General features: G+C 59.5%; 2 protein-coding genes across 7 annotated transcripts in view; one reads left to right on the plus strand and one right to left on the minus strand.

The window, feature by feature from the left end:
• Positions 1 to 18,492, plus strand: part of TST (thiosulfate sulfurtransferase) — a 254,633-nt gene that overhangs the window by 222,788 nt on the left and 13,353 nt on the right. The gene's annotated exons all lie outside the window — the stretch shown is intronic.
• On the minus strand, positions 1,565 to 10,811 carry KCTD17 (potassium channel tetramerization domain containing 17). 6 transcript variants are annotated; one of them, XR_009246702.1, is made up of 9 exons: positions 10,524 to 10,811; positions 9,407 to 9,515; positions 7,354 to 7,445; positions 6,478 to 6,573; positions 4,990 to 5,115; positions 3,874 to 3,973; positions 3,371 to 3,713; positions 3,185 to 3,275; positions 1,565 to 2,317 (listed from the first exon to the last, which is right to left on the minus strand). XR_009246702.1 is itself a non-coding variant. In XM_058673159.1 (9 exons), exons 1-9 carry the CDS (start codon positions 10,794 to 10,796, stop codon positions 2,248 to 2,250), a joined length of 1,026 nt encoding a protein of 341 aa, XP_058529142.1. In that variant the 5' UTR covers positions 10,797 to 10,811; the 3' UTR covers positions 1,565 to 2,247. The 6 variants fall into 6 exon arrangements, 5 of the variants coding, with proteins under 5 accessions (XP_058529142.1, XP_058529146.1, XP_058529143.1 ...); XM_058673159.1 differs by having other exon boundaries at positions 3,645 to 3,713; XM_058673163.1 differs by lacking the exon at positions 3,371 to 3,713 and having other exon boundaries at positions 3,920 to 3,973.

The following is an 18,492-nucleotide window of genomic DNA, read 5'->3' on the forward strand; positions in this document are numbered from 1 at the left end:
CACAATGGAAACTTTGACTGGGATCTGAGTGGTGGTGGCTGAGGTGGGAGGCAGGAGAGTGCCTCTCAGAAGCCGACCCTGCTTTCTTGCTCAGCCTGTTGCCCAATGTCCCCAGGTCAGGGTGGGGATGATGGAGACAGCTGCCCAAGTTCTGGGAGAACTGAAAGCAATGTTTTGGGTACCCTTAAGTCAGTAGGAGGGCTGGGAGGAGTGGCAGGCAGCTGCCTTCTGGAACCCTGGGGGAGACAGGCTCCAGGCAGGGCCAGGGCATCCTGGTGAGAGCTGAGGGCAGTGGGGCCAGCCTGAACCCCGACCTCCTGTCCCCCCACCTCCCCACATTGTCATTTATTGAAGAAGCAGCTCCTGGGCAGCTTCCTGAGGCCAGGGCGGCTAGGGTCACAGAAGGGTGGTGGGGTTGAGGCATGTTCTGGCCTGCCAGCTGCCTGCAGACAGGAGTTCCAACATGCCTAGGTTGGCAAAGGGCATTCCAGACAAGGGGACAGTATGTGGGAAGGCCTAGTTTCCCAAGAATATGCATATCAAACAGCAAGCTGTGCGACAGAGGCAGAGGGTGGGAAGTGGGGCAGAAGAGGAATTCAGCGGAGAGCAGGCTGTGTGAGAGCTTGGAGGGTACCTGGGAGCTGTCGGAGCCAGGGACAGCTCCATGCCAGGGCTCTGAGCTACAGCACCCCCTGGTGCCCCTGCACAGGCAGCTGCAGGAGAGCAGATCAGTACAGAAATCCAGGAAGGAGAGGCTGGAAGGGGCTGAGAGGCAGGAACAGGCTGGAGGGCAAAGGGTCGCAGAGGGGAGGGGCAGAGCTGTGCGGCCAGCCTGTGTGAGTGGGGCCGAGTGTGGACAACAGGAAGCCCCTCCACCCTGTGTGGATTCCCAGCAGGGAGGGGGCTCCCAAAAGGGATCAGTCCCTTCCAGAGGAGCAAAGATGACAAGGCACTCGTTGGAGATGGAGCCGCCGAACAGGCAGGGAGAGGCGGGGTGGGAAGGCATGTAACTGCAGTGGTGTGGGGGGCAGGCAGAGGAGTCGGGTGCTTGGCCCAGGGAATGAAGTGGAAGGTGCGGACTCTTCGCCTCCAGGGGCCTGCTGCTGACTGCTGGCCAAGCTGGATGCAACGGTAACGACCCCGTCTCTCATGTTCTCGGGGTAACAGGGAGATGCCCTAGACTGCTGAGGCAGGTGGCCAGCTGAGGGCTGTGGACTTGGGAGGTCAAGGTACCTGCCAGGCTTGAGTACAGCTGAACCACAGAAGGTAGAGGGATGCCTGGGCACTGGCATTCTCCAGGGCTTGGCGGGGAGGGAAGGTGTGGCAGCCAAAGGGAAGGGTAGGGGCACCCTAGGCTCTGCTGGGAACTGCATTTCCTGGGCTCCTGGCCAGGACCAGCTGGGCAGAATGGGTGATCTCGGCCCCTCTCTCCAACACACTCAGGAAGGGCAGGCAGGGCAGCACCCCCGGCTCCAGGAAGAGCTCCATTCCTTGTCCACCCTACCTGGAGTCTAACTAACTGTCCCCAAAAGCAACCCAGAGAAGATGGGGTGGCCAGGCTGGGCTGTTTCATCAGGCTTTATTACATGGTGAGTGGACACAGCCAAGAAGTGAGTCCCCACCCCATGGAGTCACAAGTGTAGGTGTCCCGCGCTCAGTCCCAGCCACTCCCAGACCCTGCCCTTGTCCTAGCTGCTGAGCATCCTCCTGCCAAACCACTTCTACTGCCCCTCGTCCTCATCCCCAAGCCATCGCCAGCTCTGTGGACAATGCGAATGGGGAGGGGGTCATGGGCAACCGAGGGAAGGCCAAGTTAGCAACCCCCCAGCACCAGCCTCCTCTCCACTCACACAGTGTTGCACTGGGGGGCTGGGACCTCTCCTAGGGCAGGTGTGAGAAGGGTGTCTCCTGAACCTGCATAGCCACCTATGAGGTGGCTGGGTTTGGGGGACTCAAGTTCAAGGAGTTGCTGTGGCCAGGCCTCGAGGGAATGTATCTGCCATGCAGCAGGGGGAGGTGACAGAGGGGCCTGGAGGGTGCCGCTGGACAGTGCCACACAGGCAGGCAGCCCTGCCCAGGCATCCCTGGGCCCACCTTGAGCCTCCTGAAGTTCCTGTGGGCCCCCAGCTCATCCCTGGAGGCAGGGGCAGGTCCCAGCCCCGCAGGTGCAGACAGAGGCAGCGGTGGGGGCAGCATTTCTTCTGTCTCAGGCTGGGGGCCCACCCCGTGATACAAAAATAAAAGATTTCAGATTGGAACCCCAAGTCCCTGCAGGCGCTCTGGGGCCTCACATCCACGAGCCTCTGGCTGGTAACAGCTACAAAATAAGAGGGGGAGAAGGGAAGCAGGGCCAGAACAGCGGGAGGTGGGGTGGTGAGGAGGGGGTGATGTGAGGGCCGGAGGGACAGAGAGATTGAGATGGAGGGAGGCAGGGGTGGAGGGAGAGAGGGAGAGAGAGAGAGGCAAGTGAGTCACCGATGTGCACTTCCAGAGGGAGCGTGGGGCTGAGGCCCAGAGAAGGCAGGGAAGCAGGGAAGGACACCCCAGCTGAGCTTCCCGGGCGGCCCTGCGCCCTGTCTCGGCTGAGAGGTGGCTGTCTAGGCTGGCCAGATTCTTCCACAGCTCAGCCCAGGGGGTCAGTGCCAGGAGAGGCAGGTCACCGAGGCCCCTGGCAAAGGAGCCACAGACAAATGCTGTCTGCTCCTGCTTTAGGCTCAGTTGCACCCCAGAGTCGGGAAGTGACTTGCCGGAGGTCACACAGCAGGAAGACAGGATGGGGAGGGAATGGCAGGAGGGCCCCTAGCCAGGGCTTTTCTGCTGCCCTCCTCCCATCCTTAGCCAGCCCCAGCTAACTGCTCATAGCATCAGAAGTCCCCAGCAGTCCTACAGAAATGAGGGACCAAGGGACACAAGGCCATGACCTAGGAGCTCCTGGCTGAGCAGGGATGAGACCAAGGCATCTGGTGTCAAGTCCCTCCCCTCCTCCCCAGCCTGGCTCTGGGTGGTGGGAAAGAGCTCCTGGCCCCTTCAACTCTCTTCGCAGGGCCTCCCTCCCACTGCCCAGGTGGGCTGAGGAACTTTGGAGGGAGCAGAAAACAGGCCCCAAGGTCCACTCTGGTGCAGCCAGCAAGGGACCAGCACCCTCCTTGCTTCCCCCTCCCTCCAGCGCCGCCAAGCTACAAACCAGGGACGGCAGCTCGGGGGGCGAGCGAGGGGCCAGGGAGAAGCCCTCAGGGCCAGCTCAGCCTCAGGTCTGGGAGGGTGCACACGGGAACCTGCAATGAGGAAATGTGAGAGGCGGCCAGGAGCCAGGAGCTGAGGAGCCAGGAGGTAGGATGGGAGGGCAGCCCAGGCCCAGGCCTGGCCTCACAGGAGCCCAGTGGCGGAGGTAGGTTTGGCAGCCACAGGGCAGGTGCGGCCGTGCCCCTGGTCCCCAGGCCAGGAGGCCGGAGGTGCCAGGAGAGGCATAGGAGGCAGCAGGCAGGATGCTGTGGGAGATGGGGCAGGGGAGGCTGGGAGCGGGGCAGGCCTGGGATGGAGGTGTGAGCAGGCAGAGAGGAAGCCCGGACATGGGCAGACAGGGAAGAGGCAGGGTGCAGATGAGATCCAGGAGGAGGAGGAGGTGGATGAAGATGAGGCAGGACCTCCAGTGGCAAGCGGAGGAGGCGGTGGTGGGAGGGAGAGAAGGTTAGCGGGATCCTGAGATGCCTGCGCTGCGGAGAGAAAGTGAGAGAGAAGGGTGGTTATGCGGGAGGGAGGTGCCAGGCCCTGCTGGGCTCGCCCCCCGGCACGGCCCAAGGCTGCAGCTGCTCGCTGGGCAGGGGTGGGCGGGAGGTTCAGCTTAGCAGTCATTCTCCTGGGGGTGGGCTGCACCTGTCTCCTGTGTATCTGCCTCCACCTGCACCCGTTGCACCTGCACCTGCACCTCCTCCTCCTCCTGCTGCTGTTGCTGCTCCAGCGGCTCCTCCGCGTTCTGTGGACCAGCCGGCAGACCCAGGGAAGAAAGAGGGCAAATGCTACCGAGGGGGACCAGGGCCTGCTGGCAGCTGTGGCCCTAGCCCCCCAGGAGTGGTGGGGGGCTGCAGCCTGTCAGGGAGGACCCTGCTGGGGATGCTTGTGGGTCAGATCAGCTGCAGGGCAGGGGTCAAAAGGAACAAGTGGGTGTGTGGCAAGGGGCACCTGGGAAAGCGTTGCTCTGGTGGGTGGCACGAAGGGACAGATCCAGAGCGGAAATGAGGCCAAGGCTGCCGGGGCGCAGACACCACCCAGATCAGCCAGATCACCCAGATATGGGGTGCCAGCTGCAGCGTCTGGCACCCTGGGCCCAGTGGCAACAGGCTGACATCACAAGGTCCAGCCAGTTGCCGACAGTGGCTGGTGGTGGGCAGGGGAGATACAGCAGGACAGGGAGGCAGACAGACAGACAGAAGCCACAATCTTCAAGTCATCCCTGCACAGGGACATCCCTGGGGAGGCGCCTGCTCCGGGGGCACAGGGTGGCAAGACCCCCACTTGGCCACTACCTGCAGCAGGCCAGTATTGATGGGACCCTGCAACCCAGCTGGCACAGCCAGGGAAAGAGCAGGGGTGCCATCGTCCCCTGCCGCCACCCCCCAAGGTATCGTCCTGTTCTCTGAGGTCCTGCCAGCTCTGAGTCCAAAAAGGCCCTGCAAGGAGTGAGTTGTCTACCCTCTCACTTCACAGGGACACAGCAGGGACAAGACTTGCCCGGGGTCACACAGACGGCATCACATTGTGCCCTGGCCCTGGGGTGCCCCTGGACAGCCCTCATCCTCCTGTACCCTGGGGTGCTCTTGACCCACTGCTCCCAGTCTGGGCCTGGGCAGACAGGACTGTGATGGCATGGGATGGATGGTGTTGGCTGTGACCATGAGACTCTGTGAGGGCGGCAGGACAGAAGAGCAGCGGCCATGGCGATGGGGAGGTGGGACGGGAAAGAAAAGGGGGCCGGGCAGGGTTGGGGCTCACCATGGTTTTGCGGCTGGACTCAGAGCTGAGCCCGTGCGGGGAGCTGTGCAGTTCCTTGGACACCACGCACAAGAACTCGGCCTGGTCTTCACTGCCGTAGTTGTAGGAGGAGCCGATGTTCACCAGCTGGTGGGCCGTGTACCAGAAGAGAGAGAGGCAGGTGGGTTGGGGGCAGGGCAGGGTGGTGGGCATGGGTACCAGCCATGGGCCTTTCTGGGGCCTGCTCGGGCCATCCCGGGCTTGCCGAGGGCTCTCTTGCCAGGAAGCCAGGACCTCCAGCCCCTTGTCAGCTATACCTCTGGGCTCAGAACTGACACTGTGCCCTTGCCATCATGAGGCCTGTGCCGGGCATGTCATTTCCTGTCCCAGCTGTGGCTGCAGGTCCCAGGACCAGGCTACAGGGTAAGGCTGGCAGAGGGGTGCCTCATAGATTGTTCCCCACTCGGTGAGAGGCAGAACAGGATTGGGCTGCCCGCTCTTAGGCTCAGCCTCCTAGCACTTATGTGCCACTATGTGTCACTGTCACAGCCCCAGGGTGGGAGTCGGGGGTACCGTGCTGCAGTCCTGCAGTCATGACCCCCACAGGGCCTCCTGGCCAGGACGAGTTTCACATGACCCCAGGGATCTGCAGGAAGGTACCTGAAAGGAAGAGATCACCCTGTGCATAGCAGAGGCCCAGCGAGGCTGTGGCCTGCGGGGGGTCCCACAGCCGGGAAGAGGTGAGACAGGGGTTAGAATCTGGAATGCTGAGGCCTGTGTTGGGGTGCATGCAGCATGCTAAGCTGCAGTCTGTAATTCCAACATCCTACATGAACGCCAGTTCGAGTCCCAGCTGCTCTGATCTAGCTCCCTGCTAACATGCCTGAGAAAGCAGCAGGAGACCCGGATAGAGTTCTGAGCTCCCTGGCCCAGCCCTGGCTCTTGAGCCGTCCAGGGAGGGCAGACACAAGATCTACCTCTGCTTTTGAAAGACCTTTAAAAAGACATTTTAAAGACTCCAGGGCCCCAAGCCTTCTGCGGGGTCCTGGCAGACCCAAACTTGCAGTACTCTGCATGGTTCTTGAATGGGTAGAGAGGCAGGGCCTCCCAAGCCCTTCCTCCTGAAGGGCCACATCCGCCCCGGACCTAGAGGGGGCGTGCCAGCTGGAAAATGTCATGACAGTTGTGCTGCACATGCCCAATGCCTCCCCTGACAGGTCCCCCCTCTGGCCTGGGAAGGATGACACATTCCAGAGGCTCCACAAAGGACCAGCACGAGGTGGGCTCCATTCCCCTGTGTGGCGCTCGGCCCTGTGCCCCCGCGCTGTTCCTGGAGGCTCAGACACTCCCTCAAAGGGGCTGGGGGACTCTCACTGAGGATGCCAGGCTGAGCACAGCCTCCTGGCCTTGCCCCTTCCCAATCAGTCTGAGTGTGGGCAGCGGAGGGGCACCCAGGGCCCACACTGTGGAGACAGACGCAGGGACCTGCTGCCATGCCCAGCTGCCCACCTGCTCAAAGCGCCAGCCGTCAGACATGGTGGACACCATCTGTGTGAGCTCTTCCTCCTGGCACTGCAGCACGCGGTACACGTGCTTGGGTGGCACCTGGGCGTAGAAGAGACACATACAGGGCATGTGTGAGAGCACCAGGCACCCCCAGAGGACAAGGAGCACAGGTACTGTCCATCCCCCACAACAATACACCCGCAGGAGGAGAGGAAGAAGAAAAGTAAGGGAAGTGGCCTCGCTCTGAGTGAGCCCCTGCCACCTGTCGCCACCCAGCATGCAGGCGTCATTTGGCATTGAGGTTCAGGTGCTTGGTTAAGGTCACCCTGCTCAAGACGGGCACAGCTAGAACTGGAACAGACAGCAAACCCAAAAAGGGAGCAGGGCAGGGCCGAGGGGCATTCAGGGTCACCCACGGAGGCAAGCCCTCAGGAAATGGGGCACCTTCCACCTCCAGGCTTGGGGGTCGAGCGGTGATGCCTCACAACTTGTCCCCTCCCCCTCCCCCGCAACCACCCCGCAGATCGGGCCAAGCTCAGCCTCAGCAGCTCATGCCATGCCCACCAGGGAACGCCAATCTCATGAGATGATTTTCTGGCCCTGTCCTGTGGCTGTTGGGATCTTGTACCTTCTGGACTCTGGGAAACGGATGGGAGGGCAACCTTAACTCCTCCACAACACACAGGCCAAAATCAAGGCCCAGAGAGGGACAGGACAGGCCCAAGAGCACATAGCAAGTGGATGTGAAGCTGGGCGGAGTCCCCGTGTCCGTCCCCATCTGCAGCCTCCACTCTGTTTCACAGGTCAGGGTGAGGCACTCCCCAGGAAGACACAGGTCCTGCCTCTGTCCCCACCACCTGCCCGGCCATCTGCCCTGACCTGGGTCACTGTGTAGTCTTTCTCCTCCATGCGGTCTTTGATGATGCGGATGAGTGGGCCGATGTTGTAGAATTCTGCTTCCTCCAGGACCCCTGGCATAGACAAGGCAGGCCCTGTCACCCCCATGCCACCCATGCCCCAGGTAGGTGGGGGTCAGCCAGGAGGGAGTGCCACTCGCCCAGCTCTGTCCCCACTGCACTGAGCACAGGAGTCAGGGACAGCCCATGACCTGGTGCTACACCCAGGGGCCTGGGAGACACAGCAGGCTTGCGGAACTGGCCTCAGGGACGGCCCCCATGCAGGCCCTGGCCAATCCCCTTGGGGGTGCTAAGGGCCACATGCTGTGTTAGAGGGACGTGGCACTCTTTATGATAGTAAGTGCTCAGAACTGGATGTAGATCCCCTCATCGCTTCTACCCCAGGGTAAACTGAGGCTTAGAAACAGAAGTGAGTGGTCGGTCCACATCAAGCTCTATGACTCTGAGAGCCAGCTTCCCCACTTCAGTTTGTGTGTGTGTGTGTGTGTGTGTGTACGTTTTTGCACCCCCTGGGCACCACACTTAGCGGTCTGCAAAGCCCTCTGTGCCTACCCTAGGTCCTGGGGAATGAGAAAAGCAGGTGTTACTATCCCTGTGAGACAATCATGTTAATTTGAGCGACTAAGCAAGAAGCCTACACAAAGTGGAACGTGTTGCAGGGTTTACAGTCCCATGAGAACCAGGACAGTAGGGGATCCTCACTAAGCCATCGCTGGGCTCCACTCGCAGTGAGGGCTGGGTGCTGCCCAGGCGCCTAGGGAAAACCAACTCTCAGCGTGACTGAGTCACAAGCAGGCAGGGCCTTTACAGGGCCATGATGCTGGGACTGGAGCCCCTGCAAGGTGGGTGCTGCAGAGTGCTTGCTGCCTCTCCCTGGCCCTGGCACAGCCCAGCCACACGGGCAGCTTGCCCTGGGATCCCTGTTGGCCAGCAAGCCCCGTCCCTCATCAGTGGTGCTCTTTAGAACAGCTGGACCTAACACTGGGCTGTTTCCGGTCTTCCCTTGCAGCAGGTGGTCTGGTGATGGACTTCCCCTGGGCGCCCCACAAGCACCTAACGCAGCCCTGCCCGTCCGGGGCTAGTACCCAAACTTCCCAGCCAGGGCTGAAGGTGCCGTTGGGAGAGACCTGGAACCCATAAACAGGTGTTGGCTGGGACGAGCTGTAGGATTTATTGCTCCACCCTGGGGAGCTGCTCTGGGACCCAGGCTCTTGTACTCCCTGGGGAGAGATGCTCAGGCCAGTGGGGAGGTCCTAGTATGCTCAAGGTCAGGGCCTCCAGAGCAGTGCACCCCAGAGAGGAGGGGGAAGAGGGTGGCATTAGTCACCCCCGGGTTCAGGGGAGACACCCGGGGCCCCACACCTCTTTATAACACCCGTGGCCATACAGAGAAAAGAGACCAGGTCTGTGGTCCAGAACCACTGTCCCATACCCCAAGGAGGGGTTGTCTTGGCTGGCGCTCTGCTAAGTGACCACTTTAGAGCCATGGCTTCCCCCACTATCTGCTCAGCCAGGAGGTGGGCATGCATGGGGCCTGAGCCATCAGGGGAGGGCTCTGCCTGGTCTTCCTCCCAGCCTCTGCACGGGGCTGCCCATGCCTGGCACCCCTGCCCACCACAGAAGCCTCAGGCCCTCACTGGCTTCTTCCACTGGTCTATGAGAGTCTGTGTTATCTCCCTAGCAGACACAGAGAAAGCACAGGCCTGTGCACTCAGCAGAGGCCCTGGGGATCGGCCCAGGCCCCGGGGGAAGAGGCCAAAAGCCCAGAAGCTGAGCGGTGCTGTGGTGTGGCGGAAGCTGTTGCCTGGGATGCTGATGCTGCCCGAGTCCCGGTGCTTCAGTTCCCACCCAGCTCCCTGGTCACGCAACTGGGAAAGCTGCAGAGGACGGCCCAAAGCCTTGGGACCCTGTACCACATGGGAGACCTAGAACAAACTTCAGGCTCCCAATTTGGACTAGCCACACTCTGGCCATCATTGCCATTTGGGGAGTAAACCAGCAAAAGGGAGACTCACCCTCCTCGGCCATGTCCTTGTCCAACACCAGCTTCCCATGACGGAGGAAGTTGAGGATGGGCCCGAAGTAGGTGGGGTCACGGTCAATGAGGTAGGCTCCGGTCTCATCCTGTGGAGGACAGGAGCCCAGGCCGTGAGGGAAGAGGTGTGGGGCTGCCCCCTACCCTGCATACCCTGCATACCCACCCTCACTACAGTCCAGGGAGTGGAGTGAGGGCCACAGGGCAGCAAGGAGCAGCAGAAGGGAGCCAAAAGGCCCTGGGAGTCAGGCGGTCCTGGGTTCGAATCCTGCCTCTGCATTTTTCCTGTGTGACCTTGGACCAATGCTTGGCCTCTCTGAGCCTCATGCCCAGCCCCCACCTTTCAGGGCCCTGTGAGAGGAGGCCTGAGCAGCACCCCACTCATCGAAGTCCCCCCACCACCTCTCACAGGTTGTCCCCCTGAGACCAGCTCAGGGACCCCCTCTCCTCTTCCAGGGGAGGCCACCGGTTTCCCAAGGAGACGCCATCTCTTTGGGGGCCAGCTGCCTGCAGGGACACAGGGCACGCAGCGGGACAACTCTACATGGAGGGATGGATGGGGACAGCCCAAGGTCACAGGAGGTAGCCCAGAAGAGCTAAGAGGTCATCTTCGGGGCGCCCCCACAGGAGGTGGCAGAGGCCAGAGCAGGGCACGGACCCCCACCCAAGGTCATGACGGCAGGGACAGGAGTCCGGACATGGTGCCTGCTGGGGAGGCAGCATTCCCTCGGCCGCCCACACCCCAAAAAAGGGCAGCCCCAACCAGCCGGTTCTGCAGGGGAAAGCCAGAGAAGCCCCACGGTCCCACGGGAAGGAGACAGCCCCCCATCCCGATTGCGGGCAGCGCTCAGGAGCAACCAGTCCTCAAATGGCCGCGCGGCGTCGGCCCGTTACCACGGCAATGGGCGCATCCCTCCTCGCTCCGCCGCTTCACTTCCTCCTCCCTTCCTCTGTCTCGTCTTCCCGCCTCCGGCTCCTCGGGAAGGGAGCGCAGCCAGGCTCTCCGGGGAACCGGCGGGCGGTAGGGTGGGTGGGCCGAGATGGGACCCCGCACCCGCCGCCCCCCCGAGTCCGCCCGCGCGCCCCGCGGGCCTCACCCGGTCCGACTGCAGCTCATCGCCCTGGCACAGGCGGCTGAGGAAGGACTTCTGCTCGCGGCACAGCGTCTGCCGGGTGGTCAGGAACACCGTGCCCCCGACATTGAGCCGCACCCACTTGCCCCAGCCGCCCGCCCCCGCCGGCGGCGCCGCCTCGCCGGCCTCCATCCTCAACGCTCGCCGCGGAGTCCGCAGCCCCAGCTCGTGTTCCTCCTCGTGCGCGTGCGCGCGCGGGGAGGCAAGGGGGGCGTGCAGGTGCGGCGCGTGGGGCATCCCGGGAACTGTAGTCCTGAGAGGGAGGAATGGACGGTGGGGAGGTTCTGGCGTCCGCCGTGCACCTCGCGCTGCGGAGTTGGCCCACACACTGGGGTGTTAGGTTCCCGGGCCCTGGGAGCACGGAGGTACCCCCAAGTGAGCAGCCACCCCCTCTTTGTTCTTCACGCGTGTTCGCTTCCTTCCCGAAGTTCCTAATGCACGCCCCCTCGGTTTTCTGCAGCTTTTTCTTTCCACCCTTGTGTGCGGGTGGGGTGGGGGTGGGAGGCAATGGGCTGGACCTTCCCCTTACCAGAAGAGAATCTCCTGGAAAGGAGGTGCCCTGAAGGGTTCCTGGAGGCTGGTGAGGGGCTGAGGTGGGAGTGGGGGGCAAAGAGCCCCACCCCCTGCGGTGGGTCAGGAGCTACAAGGCAAGAGGCAAGGCGTTCAGGCCAGAAGTGGGGGTGCAGAGGGTGAGCGTCAGTGGGTGGTGCTGAAGGAAGCCACCTGTGCATTTGGAAGCCACAAACCCAATCGAGGCATGGGGCCGCCTGCACGCCTGTCGGGCAGGCAGAGGCACGGGGCAGGTGTCAACCGAAGCAAAGGCAAGAAGCAAGCACCCTCTTGTCCTGGGGTGGCTGCCTCTCCCCAGGGAGGGGTCATCCGGGCACTTGTGGGATACTCACGTGGCCCTGCGTGTACAGGCAGGCAGTGTGTGGTGGGGGATGGGGAAGCCAATATTCATACTGGGGGGGCATCCCAGAACCCCGTCTAATTTCCATCACCCCACCTCCTGGGCCAGTGAGGATCTTATGGACAGACACAGTGTGTGTTTCCCAGCCCAGTGTCTAGTGCTGGGCCGGGTTTGAAGGAGACAAGGGACGGGGGTGACAGTGCTGGGATCGTGGTAAAGGCAGGGATGGGGTCTGCTGGGGGATGGGGGGCCTCCCCTCACACTGCTTCCTTCATGCAGCCTCCGGCACCCAACAAAGACAAGCTTACTGCGGGCTGGGCTCCCAGGCCTTCTATAACATGAGTGGTTGCTGGGGGGGGGGGGAGGTTGGCCCTGGGTCAGTGGAGCCTGAGGCTCTGAGACACCAGGAGTAGGAAGCCACCCTGCCCTCCTGCCTCCCGGAACATCCCAGAGAATCCTAAAGCAGGAGTTCCTGCAGCCATGTGACAGGTGAGGCAGCCGCGGAGGCTGAGCCCAGTGCCAGCGTCACACTCCAGGGGTCTGACCCCTGTAAGTGTCAGTTGCTGCCTGGGGAGCAGAGAGAGGCTTTGGCAGAGTTGGGCTCACTTCTCCTCTGAGCCTCAGCGCCCCTCCCCACTCAGACGTAACCTTTGGTGTGGCGAAGTGATCTTGAGAGGGATCCTCCCCACGCGCCAGAAAACTCCCTGCCTGCCACTCTATCTATAGGGTGTCTTTACCCCAAAACCCAAACTCTCCTTTGACCACCCCGGCAGGTAATGGTTAAGCTGCAGGAAGGCCAAACATTACACACCTGCCATCACCCCCACCCCGCCACACCCCATCCCCTGTTGGGACTGAGAGGTGCTTCAGGACCTCCAAGACCAGGACGCAGCCCCAGCTTTGACTGGGGGAACCGGGTCAGTCCCTTAACCTCTTGGAACCTCAGTTTCACCATTTCTAAATCTGGAAGAATAATGGCACATCATTATGCACGTGTTGTGAGGGTGTAACGAGCTGGCCGGTCACCCAGCACATCACTGGAGACCAGGGAGTGCTGGCTCCAGCTGTCAGGCCCTGACCCAAAGGCTGCCGCCTTGGACTTTATTCTCCATAAGACAGGCATGGACCCCAGGATCCCCCAAAGTTCCAGGCTTCAGGGCTGAGTGGCTGCCGCTGCCTGCCATTGAGCTCCCATAACCTCAGGTGATCTGAGAGTCCCTCGCCCACGCCCCCCCTTGTCCCCAAAGCTGCAGTAGCACAGAATGCATTCTGCAGCTGTCACCTGGACACGCCCCCGAGACCTGATCTGAACCTGCTTGTCGTCTTAGCAGCGTCCCACATCGGAGAGGCGTGGCCCATGGCTGCCTGCAGCTCTGTGATTATAATGTCATTCCGCCCTGCTGGGTTTTATTTTTTATTTATTTTTTATTTTTTGGATTCAGCACTCCTTTTCTGCAGGTTCAGAAGGACAGAATGTTCTGTTTAATCTCAACTCCTCCTTTGGATCTTTGTATCAAAACCAAACCCACTGCCTACCTGGGGGCCAGTTTGGCTGCCCCTCTCTGCTGGTTTGGGGCCTGAACCTTTCCAGGTCACCCCAGGAGACACAGACACAGAGCCAAGGCATGGGAGTTCATGCAGCCAGGCAGAGCAGGCTCTGCGGGGCCAGAGGTCCAGGGGCTGCCCTTCTGCCCATGGCACCCTGGTTCACTGCACCTGCTGAGCTAGGTACACAGCCTCTTCAAACCCCACTGGACACTCTGTGCAGTTTTCTAAAGACATTTATTTTTATTGCAAAGGCAGATTTACAGAAAGGAGAGACAAAGATCTGCCATCCACTGTTACACTCCCTAGGTGGCTGCAACGGCCAGATCTGAGCCGATCCAAAGCCATGAACTAGGAGCCAGGAGTTCCCTCTGCATGTCCCACACAGCTAGAGAGTCCCATCCTCCATTGCTTTCCCAGACCACAAGCTGGGAGCTGGATGAGAAATGGAGCAGCCTAGGCATGAACCAGTGCTCAAATGGGATGCTGGTGCTTGCAGGCAGAGAATTAGCCAATTGAGCCATCACCCAGCCCCAAGATCTATTTTTTATTTGAAAGAGTTGCAGAGAGAAGGAAAGAGAGAAAGACTTCCTCCAATGCGGTGGTTGGAGGCCTGGACCAGGCTGTGGCCTTTGTCTGGTCTCCCAGGTGAGTGCAGGGGCCCAAACACATGGACTGTCCTCCACTGCTTTTCCAGGCCATTATCAGGGAGCCAAATTGGAAGTGGAGCAACTGGGACTTGAACCAACAAATGCTGGTATCATGGTAACACACTAGAAAGCATGCTAGTGCTCATACAACCTGCGGGTGGCAGCATTGTTGGGCTGCTAGGTGCTGGCAGACTTGAATATCTAGAACATAACAGTTTGTCACCCTGGTTTAGTCTGGTGCTTCTTATTACCAGATGTTCATCTAGCCTGCCTCAAGTGTGGGACTTCAGAATTACAGAAACAGGGCCCAGCGCAGTAGCCTAGTAGCTAAGGTCCTCGCCTTGAACACGCCAGGATCCCATATGGGTGCTGGTTCTAATCCCGGCTGCTCCACTTCCCATCCAGCTCCCTGCTTCTGGCCTGGGAAAGCAGTTGAGGACAGCCCAAAGCCTTGGGATCCTGCACCCACATGGGAGATGTGGAAGAAGTTCCTGGCTCCTGGCTTCGGACTGGCTCAGCTCCAGCCATTGTGGCCACTTGGGGAGTGAATCATCGGATGGAAGATCCTCTCTTTCTCTCCTCCTCTCTGTATATGTGACTTTGCAATAAAAATGAAATAAGTCTAACAAAAAAAAAAAAAGAATTTCAGAATCGAAGGCAAAGTAGAAACCCTTACCTTGGGCCCAAGGAGGGGGACATTGTGCCCTTAGCCGAGAAAGGGGTGCTTTTCATTTGGGGTTGGGGCAGGGTTTTGCTGCACCACCTGGGCCCCGGCGCTGATCTCTTCAACCAGCAGGGGGCGCTCAGTGCCACCCAGTCCTGACCTTGCGGCTCCTCAACGTCACCAGGAGGGGGCGCACCAGCTCGTCCTGGTTCTTGGTGCCACAGCCGCCCTCGCCTGTCCACCTGCGTCTGAGCTTGGGGGTTCCCTTCCGGAGAATTCAGCTCCTGCGGGCTTGACTGAGCTTTCTTACCAGCCTTGCCTGCTGCATCAGACAGACTGGGAATGGAGGACCCTCTCTATTGGGTTCCAGTGCATGCCTTATCCTCACAGCCCTCCTGCCCTGGATTCCCTCTGGTCAGCTCCACACATGGCCCCTTGCAGGGCCCTGGGATACCCTGCTCACTAAGGTTTATTTTTATTTGAATGACAGTTACTGAGACAGAAGGAGAGACAGAGAAAGAGAGATCCAATTGCTGGCTGCAGTGGCTGTAGCTGGGTTGATCTGAAGCCAGGAGCCAGGAGCTTCTTCCAGGTCTCCCATATGGGTGAAGGAACCCACATACTTACGCTATCTTCTGCTTTCTCAGGGAGCTGGACCGGAAGTGGAGCAGCTAGGACTTGAACCGGGGTGTATATGGGATGCTGGTGCTGCAGGCAGAAGCTTAGCACCCTGAACCCTTGTCATGCTTTTCTCTCACCGACAGGGGAGCTGGACACCTCTGCAGGTGCTTCAGGGTCATTTGCACAATCTTTGTGTGCATGCGCAAGTATGGCGTGTCCGTGAGGAGGCGAAGCCAGCTTTCCATCAGACTTTGGGTGTTTTATTTCCTGCATTTATGGAAAGCTCTCTTCTTCCTTGAGAAATATTATTCCAGTACCTACAGTGGGTTTACAAACATTTTCTCCCCGATCCTGTCTTCTGTTGGTTGGGAGTGTAGAGGCGTGTGATGGCCATGCAGGAGATGTGGCTCCTATGCAGGCTGTTCGCTTTTTAAAAAGACTTATTTATTTTTATTGGAAAGTCAGATTTACATAGAGGAGGAGAGACAGAGAGGAAGATCTTCTGTCCAATGATTCACCTCTCAAGTGACTGCAATGGCTGGTGCTGCACCGATCCAAAGCCAAGAGCCAGGAACTTCTTCTGGGTCTCCCATGTGGGTACAGGATCCCAAGGCTTTGGGCTGTCCTCAACTGCTTTCCCAGGCCAGAAGCAGGGAGCTGGATGGGAAGTGGAGCAGCCGGGATTAGAACCAGCACCCATATGGGATCCTGGCGTGTTCAAGGCAAGGATTTTAGCCGCTATGCTATGGCGCCGGGCCCTATGCAAGCTGTCCATTACCCAGAACTGTGCTGTATCAGCCTGGGATCTGCACAGGCCGGGACACCTTCCTGCCCACCCAAGCCCTAGCCCCACCTCTGGGCACTCTGATTTTTCATGTGTGCTGTTTGGAGTTTATTCTGGTGGCTCACTGTGCCACATGGATCCCACCTTCACCTTCCCCATGTGGGCCAGGCCCTCTCCACCTCTGCCGGGCGAGCCACCACCTGTCTGAGATGCCAGGCTTCCCCGTGCACTGGCACCATTTTGCGGGTCTCCTGTCTTCCACCAGCGCATCTGTTCATGCGCAAGTCACCTGCTGTGCTGCTTCCGGAGAGAGTGCCAGGGTTGGTTCTATGCCTTTAACGGTCATTGCTGGGGTAGCCTTCTCCACCTGCGATGTTTTTCTACTATTCTTGCATATCTGATTTTCCCCACAAAAATTAAGTAACAGGGTTTTATTTGTTTGTTTTAGCCCCATGAAAAAGCTTCCTGGGATTGTGTCAAATTCATCAATTGTGGGGAGCTGACACTTCTATGAAGTGGAGTTATGCTGCTCATTGGCATTGGATGTGTTTGTATTTGTTCAAATCCCTGCTTGGTGGTGTTAAGGGGTTATTACGTTTTCCTCAATAAACTGCACACATCTTAGGAAAGGTTTTCATCTTTAAGTTGTGTTGTTGCTGCTATGATAACTGAGGTTTTCTAGTCTATTCTGCAGCCAGCTGTTTGTGGGAGTATTTGGAAGCTATTGAGTCCTGCATGTTCATGTTACACCTTACCAACTGGATGGTCTGAGTAACTTTGAGGATGAATTGACTGGATGCACATATGGGATGCCGACACTTGAAAGTAGATTCAGCTGCTGAATCATGGCTCTGCCCCTATCATGGGGTTTTTAGTGTGGATTTCTTAGGCCAGCTTAAAAACTGGGCAGCTGAATGGGCAGGCTGGAAAGCAGGGGGCTGTGCTGGTGGCAAGCCCTGCTCCTGCAGCTACGGTTTGCCCACTGCTATCCTGTACCTGCAGGTGTGTGACTTGCTGCAACAACCTTCAGTCTCATTCTATTGTTGTAATCGATGCAGTAGACCTGCTACCCCCCGCCCGTGGTACCCACAGCCAGGTAAAGTGGGGTGCAGCCCTGTGTGTGCGCCTGTTCCCTGGGCTCCTGGCCGGCTTCCACCTCACCCCTGCTCCTCCAAAGCTGTATTACAAAGACCTCAGTGCTCAGACCTCTTTTGACTTCCGTTCAGCTCAGGTTGACAATCCTGTCTGACATCCCACCCCACCCAGTGCAACTCCCCAGCTGACCAATGACCAGGCGCTGATCAATGACCAGGCACTGACCAATGCCTCTCTGCTGGGGTGGTGTGCGGCCTCTGGTGTCCTCCCTGCTCACTCACACCTGCTACTTCCTACCCTAACTGCTGTACCAGGCTCCTGGCAGGGGCCACACCCTGGGACAGGAGGTCAAGGACCACTGGTGGGGGTCCCAGAGCTGTAGAGAGGTATGGAGAAGAGACCTGGGCTCTTGGGGGACTGGCTGCCTGCCCGGCAGAGGCAGGCGGGGCTGGGAGGTGTGTGCCAGGGTCCTGCGAGTAGAACTGCACACACTTCCACTTAGCATCCACTGAGCCAGCACCTGCTGTTTTAGAAATCCCTTCAGGGTGTTCTCACAGCAGCCCTGTAATGCTGTGTTCCTTTGTCCCAGGCAGGGAAACTTAGGCCCCTGCCCAGGCTCACAGCCAGGGAGTAGGAGGTGAGAGGCCCTTCAGAAGCTGCACCCTGAACCCCTGTCTTCTGCTCATCTCCACCCAGAGCAGGGGGGTGGGGTACAGAGCCTCTGGGACCCAAAACAGACCCTCCCTTCCATGTCCAGCTCTCAGATGCTTCTCCCTCCCAGATCTGCACCTGTCCTTCCCCTCTAGGCAAGGCCCTTCTCAGAGACTTTATCCTCTGTACCCCAGGTGCTAGTGCAGGGCCTGGGCCTGAGGTCTGAGGTTCTGGCAGCCCTGGGGGCATGTCCTGGGCAGGGGGAGGGTGGACCTGGCCTGTGGGGCGGGACAGAGGCAGGAAGCCATGGGCAGGGTGGAGGTGGGGGTGTAAAGGAAGCAGAGTCTCAGGTCAGTCAGCAGATGGAGGCACAGGTGACTGTGGGGTGGTCACGCCCACTGAGATGGGGGACACAGCTAGAATGGGGAACAGGGCTAGAGGCCGAGCAGACGACGGATGCACAAGTTTGAGTTCTGGAAGCAGGTGGGTGGGGAGATTGGAGTGGAGCCTCTGCTGGGGTAGCACAGTGCGTTATACACTGGCCTGGGACAGCCAAGAGGGAAGGGCGGTGCCTGAGGGCAGTGTGACTAAGGGGGTGCTGGGAGATGCAGCTGGGAATGTTGGGTGCAGGGGTGAGAGCCCTGAAGCACCACTGGGCCATAAGATGACCACATGGGGAGTCTGCTTCCGAGGCTGCTGTGGTAGCAGTCACACCCATCATCATTTCTTCATGGTTTTTACCTTATCTGATCTCACACCACCCTGGGTGCGGCAGGGCCTGATTGCTCCCATCTCCCAGGTGAGAAGACCGAGGCAGGAAGGCATGGAGCATGGCTTGGGACTCAGACCCAGCAGGTGGGAATTTCCAGAGCAACTGGATAACCTGGGAGATGTACTTCCAACTGCCCCGTCACACAGGGGTGGCACAGCAAGGACTTGCTGGGCGGGCAGGACTGCTGCCACATTTGCTGCCCCATGTTGCAAGGTTCTGCCGGGAATACCCGGAGTGGGAG

The sequence above is a fragment of the Ochotona princeps genome, chromosome 15 (genome assembly GCF_030435755.1).
Source record: "Ochotona princeps isolate mOchPri1 chromosome 15, mOchPri1.hap1, whole genome shotgun sequence".
Lineage (NCBI taxonomy): Eukaryota > Metazoa > Chordata > Mammalia > Lagomorpha > Ochotonidae > Ochotona > Ochotona princeps.